Source organism: Eublepharis macularius, chromosome 7 (genome assembly GCF_028583425.1).
Source record: "Eublepharis macularius isolate TG4126 chromosome 7, MPM_Emac_v1.0, whole genome shotgun sequence".
In the NCBI taxonomy this organism is placed as follows: domain Eukaryota; kingdom Metazoa; phylum Chordata; class Lepidosauria; order Squamata; family Eublepharidae; genus Eublepharis; species Eublepharis macularius.
The window spans coordinates 26066905-26074510 of NC_072796.1; the positions used below are offsets into that span (position 1 = coordinate 26066905).

Sequence of the window (7606 nt, forward strand, 5' to 3'; positions counted from 1 at the left end):
TTATTCAGTGGGATCTTATTGGAGAGATGGCCTTGAGGACTGCATCTCACTTTTAGAGAGTTTCTTTCATGCAGCGAGCGAATAAGAATGTAGAGTCTTCAGTCTATTGAGAAGTTCTCAAGCTTTGCCCAGCTTTGAAATCCACAAAGGCAGCATAGAGTGCTCCATTTGACTTAGAGCTGTACTTCATGGAGAATTTATATTTGCTGTCTTTATTGACCTTGAAGCAGCTTTTGACTCAGTATCCCATACTCGTTTATGGGAAAAGTTGAACTCCACCTCTATTCCTAAAAGGTTATTGACCCTGATTAAGAACTTATATACTGGCAACGTTCTACATGTAAAAACTTTTAATATGAATTCATTTCCAGGATTAATAAGAATAAAAAAAAGTGGCCAGCAAGGATGTATCCTAGCTCTGTGCTTGTTCAACTTATATATAAATCACTTCTTCCCAAATTTGCAAAAAATACTCATATACCATATTTAGCAAATCATCCTTTATCAATGTGTTTATATGCTGAAGATTTAGTTCTCCTCAGCCAAACTCCGATTAGCTTGAAGAAACTCATGAATGATTTCTGTGTCTTTTGTGCTTGAGAGTTATTGACAATTGATTTTGCCAAAACTAAGATCCTGAGATTCTCTAGATCAGGGCATTTGAAAAAACATCCCAGTAAATGTATGGAGAAACTACTGAAGAAGTTAAGCAGTTTAAATATCTTAGTGTTACATTCAGTTATGATTTGCCCCCCTATTCAGAATGAAGAGACGTACACAAGGCTTGGGTGAACCGTAACGGCTCAAAGGAGGCGGCGCGAAGCCTCGCCCGGCCTCGCCTTCCCGCCTTGGCTGCTCTGGAGGCCCCGAAGGAGCCCTCCCAGCACTCCTGGCCACGAGAGCACCGACAAGAGAAAGACTAGAGCACCGAACTGCAGCCCTCACGTCCGGTTTCTGGCGGGGTGCAAAACAGGCACCCCCTCTCCCGCGGCCAGCTCCGGCGCCCGCGCACGCGGGGGCGGGGACGGGGGGGTTGCCAGTTGCCTTGCGCGTGCGCGTAGTGCTGAGGGGCGATGGCCGGGGGTCGGCGCTCGGGGGTGGCGCTGCTGCTGGACGGGCCCCCCGGCGCCCCCGCCCCTCATTGCCCACACGGGCCTGCTTTTCTGTTTGCAAAGATTCGTCAAGGGAAGGAAGAAGGGAGAAGATTTTATGCTTGTTCTGCTTGCAGAGAAAGAAAAGACTGTGGCTTTTTTCAATGGGAAGATGAAAAGGTGTCTGAAGCTAGACTTTTAGCACAGGAGAAGTACAACCGAAGTCAGCAGCCCTTTTTCTCTCACGCACAAAATGTGGAAAGGTACAAGGAGTTTGTCATCTTGCCATTATCGGAAAGGAAATTTTGTCAAGAATGCCAACAGCTCCTCCTTCCACCTGAATGGAGCCGACATTCTGGCCATCAGGTACTTAGCAAAGTCTCGTCGGCCCAGCTGAGAAGACCCAGCCAGCTCCTCAGTCCCCTGGAGAACAAGAAGACCAACGCGCAGTACCTGTTTGCTGACCGAAGCTGCCAGTTCCTGCTGGACCTCATTGTTGCACATGGATTCACGAGAGCGCTTTGTGTCGGCACCCCAAGACTTCATGAACTGATCAAACTCCAAGCATCACAGGAACAGGAGAATCCCATTAGAAGCCTTTTGCTAGATATTGATTTCAGGTACTCTCAGTTTTGTACAGAGGAGGAATTTTGCCACTACAATATGTTTAACCATTATTTCTTCGGTGGAGAGGCTGCCCATGATGTATGTCAGAAATTCTTGCAGCAGCACAAAAACAAAAGGATCGTCATGGTGGCTGATCCTCCATTTGGAGGCTTAGTTGAAGCTCTGGCGTTTACTTTCAAACAGCTGGTTGCAATGTGGAAACAAACAGGCTGTGCAGATGCTGCCAGCAAAGAGTTACCCATATTTTGGATATTTCCATATTTTTTTGAATCACGCATTCTTGAATTTTTCCCAAGTTTTAGGATGCTGGATTATCAGGTGGACTATGATAACCATGCCCTGTATAAGCACGGGAAGACAGGCCGGAAACAGTCCCCTGTTTGTATTTTTACTAATCTTTCACCTCACAAGGCTTGGGTGAAAACAGGGTCATTTATTGACCAACAATACCTAAGACTTAAGCAAGAACTAAATAACGGCAAAGGTATAACTAGCGGTACGGGTCGAGACAAGGGGTCATCTGGACCTACTCCTTGACCTGCTTGGGCGAGCACCCCCTGCCCTAGGCGCGAGCCATCCATTGCATGGCTGTAACCCAGCTGGTCAGGCGAATGCTTCCCCCATTTGAAGCGCCATACACCCCAGCAGTAAAGCCCAAGGGAAGACCTTTTCCAGGGAGTCCCAAGGGCAGTCTGCCCTCTCAGCTGGCAGCTGTAAAGCCTGCCAGCCGATCCGAGGCAGACCCCCCCATTCCCCACCAATGAGGAGTTGCCACCGGGTGCTCACCAGCCCACTCTGCCTACCCAGACTAACCTGCCAGGAGCTAGACAATCAAGAACAAGAACACCAACCTAAACCAACAGTACAAGGTAGGCGAAAAACACCCCTCACCAATGCCAATCAGGTGAGAGGCAAAAAAATTCCTACCTGGCTCTGTAAGCCAGCGACGACTAATCCTGTACTGCAATAATATAGGGCGAGGAGGGTGGGTTGAGCTTGCACTGAAGACTGCACAGGGAAACAGATGGGGCTGGCCTATAAACAGGCCAGGCCATGCCCCCACCAGGAGCCCAGATGCCCAGGAAACTGGACGTCTCTCCCTCCTTGCAAGAGGGCAAATGGCAGCACCCGGGTAAGTGCGCAGGTGCGCACCAGGAGTGCTGTTTTATCCTGGAACTCCCATATAAATACTGTCATAAGAAAAACCCAAATGGAATTAATCACTCTCAAGAAACACTTTTATACCAAAGGTGGCCAATTTATTCCACTTTAGTTAAATTTATGAAAGGCCATCATTCTTTCCAAACAGCTGCTCCAATCTGGGTCAATGGATCCTGTTGATAAGTTCCAGCAAACTTTTTCTCCATAAGATTCTTTCTCTTCTTCCCAGTGTACCTTCAGCCATGATGCAACTAGAACTTGGACTGCCTCAGATTTCAACAATAGCATGGCACCATGCTATCAAGTTTAGATTGTCACTTCGTGAATCTAATGCTCTACCATTCTTATTGCAATTAGTAACAAATGACTCCTGGTTGGGGACCTGGCTCAGCTCAATTGATTCAAAGTTTGCTATACTAAACCTGAGCCTAAATTTTAGGGGCTTATTGAAAAAAAACTTTTGTTAACTGTATGAAATTGATTACTCAAAAAAGATTGGGCTATGCTAAAACTCCAAACAGATTGGAAATGCTCTCCTATTTGCTTCCACTTATCCTATTAGAAAACATTTGAGCTGTCAAAATAATTCTTTTATTTAACAGTTCCAAAGTATGGTCACTCTTTCCTGTTACTTTGATGTAATGTATTACCTTCAACTGAGATGAAGGGCCGTTTCAGTAGAATCCCTCCTGAGAAACATTTCTGTACTTATTGTAAAGATCAAGTTGACTCAATTGCCCATATTCTTTTCAGTTGCCCCTGTTATACCTTATTTCATAACCAATATATTACTCCCTGGACATACCGGCTACAGAACGTTTCATAACAACAGAAACTGAAGATCTAGTTTTATCCTTTCATTTTGAAAAAAATTGTAATAAAAAATAAAATAGAAAAAAAGAAATTGAAGATCTTACTGTTAGGTAAGATTAAAAATTATAGATGTGATTTACCCATATTTACTTATGTAGTAATAAATTATTTATAAAATATTCCAATGTATGGCTTGTAGGCTGTTAAGTTACAGCAAAAGGAAAGGAAATATGCAGGCAGCTTGCTCTACTTTCTTTTGAAAGTTCCTAGGGGGACCTTCTGCCTAGATCAAGAAAATTTCTTTTGATACTAAACGGGATGCATTTCCAATTATCAGAGGCATCTAAAGGCCAAAGGCTTTTGAACTGAAAAAGCAAATACTTTCCTCATACCTAGGCCAAATGATATTTGGGGTAAAGAAAACACTGGCTTCAGGGGGCATGGTCTCCCTGCAACATGACTGGCAAATTCCTATAGGTCTTGAGAGTGGGTCCCCCCCTTAACTCTGATCAAAACCTAAAGAGGATTTTTTTTTTTTTTAGTTTGAGTGGAACATAATCAGCACAAATATTTAGCAGCAAGGGATTACAATGTGTGTAGGCTTCTATATACACATGTTCTCTAAAGAGGGAGGAAAAGGCATGGGAAAGTGATATGAAGCAGGACATTTACACTGAAAGTTGAATTTTGGTGGAATGACATAACTTCTCAAGGAAAAGAAAAGGGCTTTTCCCAGGCACCAGCCACAAATCTCCAGGAATTTCCCGAGCCAGAGTTGGCAACCTTATTCTCAGAATCACAACCTGAAATATTTTTAGTGGCAGTTTTTAAGGACTGAGACCTTCTGTATTTATGAAATATACTGTACCACTTAACTGTGGGTTGTCCAACATAAGAATTATAAGAGGAGAACATTTTCTTATATTTCATATCCTAAGAACCTAATTATGAAAGGTTTTAATATCCCCACTGGTGAAGTTCCCTCCCTCCCTTCTTTGATGGTTTAAAAAAAATCAGAAAATTCAATCAAAACTCTCCCTGATAATATGTGGTCTAAGCCTTACGTAGCTAATATAAAGTTGTAAGGCCCTGCCATTTCATAGAGGTAGGTAGTCTACTGAGCACTATTGGACAGGATTTCAAGCTGCTTAAGAGTAAAGTAGAGACATGAACGTTTGGTGCAATGAAAGGACACATAATAGGTATCTTATCCAAGATTAGAACCCTAGAAGTGGAATTTGAATTGAGCTGGATAACACAACTTTTTCATGCAATCTCACCCAGACACAGTTCCTCTCCTTAACATGTCCCATTTCACATCGTTGTAGTACATGCACATCCCATGAACCCCATTATTGCCTTTCTGGGTGGTCAAATGGAACCCCTGCTTCCTTTTACACCAGTAGAAAAGCTGGTTGGATCCAACATTTACTTACCTTTTCTTTCTTTCTTTCTTTCTTTCTTTCTTTCTTTCTTTCTTTCTTTCTTTCTTTCTTTCTTTCTTTCTTTCTTTCTTTCTTTCTTTCTTTCTTTCTTTCTTTCTTTCTTTCTTTCTTTCTTTCTTTCTTACTACTGTTTTCCATAAGCCATATCATCCTAAATGTGTTCAACTTACTGTCCTGAATATGAGCCAACTGTGAAAAATTAGAAGAGGATCCGCTGTCTTGGAGACTGATTTTATTTCATGGCATCCATGTATATTATACATGCCTTGAAGTCTTCCTTTGAAGTGTGGGGATATTTTGAAACTTCTTCACATACATCAAATGGTTGGGACCATTAATGCCATCTCACAGATATGTGACTCAGTCACTTGAGTAGTATAAAATTTTAGCAAAGACAATCTGTCCATCACTATACAGATCCAGCCTCATTAACCTGTGCCTGCCACAGGAATTGGTGGTGCAGTGACTGGTTTGCATATTTTCCCCTTCTCAGATGAATTCTTCTAACACTTCTAAGTGAATCCTGTTGACCATCAGAAAACAGGCTCTTCTGTCTACTGAAAGTATATTCTGGCTCATTAAAAATGAATCCTTTGTTAAGAAAACAATTTAAGTATGCCCTACTTTCAACTTTGCATTAAGAAGTGGAAACTTTTGAACTTCCTTTGCTGTGGAACAAACCAATACAGCTCACTAGCCCACCACAGATTTAGTAAACTTCCCAGTTTTGCTGCCTGGTTAAGATCATATGTCACAGGTCCCAATGCCTGGTTAGTGACTGTATTCAGTTAGGTGAGTTATATATTGGTTTCCAAGCTTACTGCATGCAAAAAGACCATCTGCTTCCATGCAAATCTGCCCAGCATTTATGATCACATACAGATGTTGTGTGATCCATCACTGTCCTGAAGTAAGGCGGGTGACCACTAGGAGCAGGGTCTTCTATGTTGTGACTAGGGGTGTGCACTTCAGATTTCCTATTTGGGTTTTTAACCTGAATAGGGCCTGATTTGTATAAATCCGGGGCTTCCCGAATCGGCCCCAGCATTGCTGAGCCGATTAGGAAAGCCCGAAGCAAAGTGTTCCGAAGCATTTCGGAACACTTCGGAAAGCTTTGTGTAGAGCAGCAGCAGCATTTTCCTTGCCCTTTGCAAATGCAAGGAAAGTGTTGCTGCTTCTTTCAAAGCTCCCGACATCTTTTTCACCCGATGGGAGGGGGGGAAGAGGGAGTTCCCTCTTCCCTCCTCCCATTGGATGAAAAAGCCAGCCTGGAAGTTTTAAAAGCTCAAATCAGCACTTTGCAGGGCTGCTTTGAGCTTTCAAAACTCCAGGCAGGCTTTTTCATCCAATGGAAGGAGGGAAGAGGGAACTCACTCTTTCCCCCTCCCATCCAATGAAAAAGCCTGCTTTGATCTTCGATGTGCTCAGAATATTTACAGAGTATACTGAAGCAGTTTAAATACCTGAACTGAAGTAGCTTGCTGCTTCGGGTTTAGGGTTATTCCTGATTTTTTTCCTGCTTTGGTTAAACCCAAAACAGGAAACCCATTTTTTTTCCCCATGCACACCCCTGATCGTGACACCCATGACACTGAGCTTTCTGAATTTTAGACACAAGGGAAAGACTTTTGCCAGATTGGTCTGTTCTCCTCATACTTAGATCTTGCTGCTGGTTTTCATGACCAGTGACAGGTTGTAATTAGGGATTTTAACTTTTATTGCTGAGCTTTAATTAATTGTTGTTTGAATGCCATTTTAATGATTGTTGGAAGCTAGGAGCAACATGCTGAAAGCCAAGACACTGAAATCTTTTTTTAAAAACAAACAAAAAATGAGCTTTCAACCCAGGGAATTAAACAGGTAATTAAATAGGTAAACTTCAGCAATGAAATGAAACTTCAAGCCTAAAATCTTCTTTTGATACAGAACTCAATTGATGGATCAATTTGCATATTAAAAATAATATTTTCTTGTTTCATAGCATCCTAGTTTTTCCTTGCCAGACATACATATAAACTGAGAATTGCATCCAGGTGTGCATTCAAATATTTCTGAGCCAAAATTGTACCCAAAATTTGTGCTTTAATTTTGGTTTTGAAACAACTGAATTCACTCCCAAATTTCCCGAAATTTGTATCCTGATTTGCTTGAGTTTGGCTTCCATTGAAATCAACAGAGGTAGCCCTGGCGTCCCAGTCCAGATGCCTGGTCTACCAATAGCATTCTCCTTGAGCCCAGGTCTATCAATACTAAATATTCCCAAATCCCAAAATATTACCTAGAACATATTCCCAAAACATTATCCTGAAAGCTTCCACAACCCTAATAATCTAGTTTTGGAGGTCAGGAGCAAATGTAGGAGCACAGATAAACTTCCATTGGCAATAGTAAGGATCCAACCTTGTATAAACAAATTATTATATGTGGTAGTGAAATAAACCAATGAAGAAAAAGCTGACAATTCAAAAC

General features: G+C 42.1%; 1 protein-coding gene across 1 annotated transcript; it reads left to right on the forward strand.

Moving 5' to 3' along the window:
• Nucleotides 1–1045: 1045 nt before the first annotated feature.
• On the forward strand, nucleotides 1046–2255 carry LOC129333898 (rRNA N6-adenosine-methyltransferase ZCCHC4-like). The gene has a single exon (XM_054985838.1). It carries the CDS (start codon nucleotides 1074–1076, stop codon nucleotides 2253–2255), a length of 1182 nt encoding a protein of 393 aa, XP_054841813.1. The 5' UTR covers nucleotides 1046–1073.
• Nucleotides 2256–7606: the final 5351 nt, after the last annotated feature.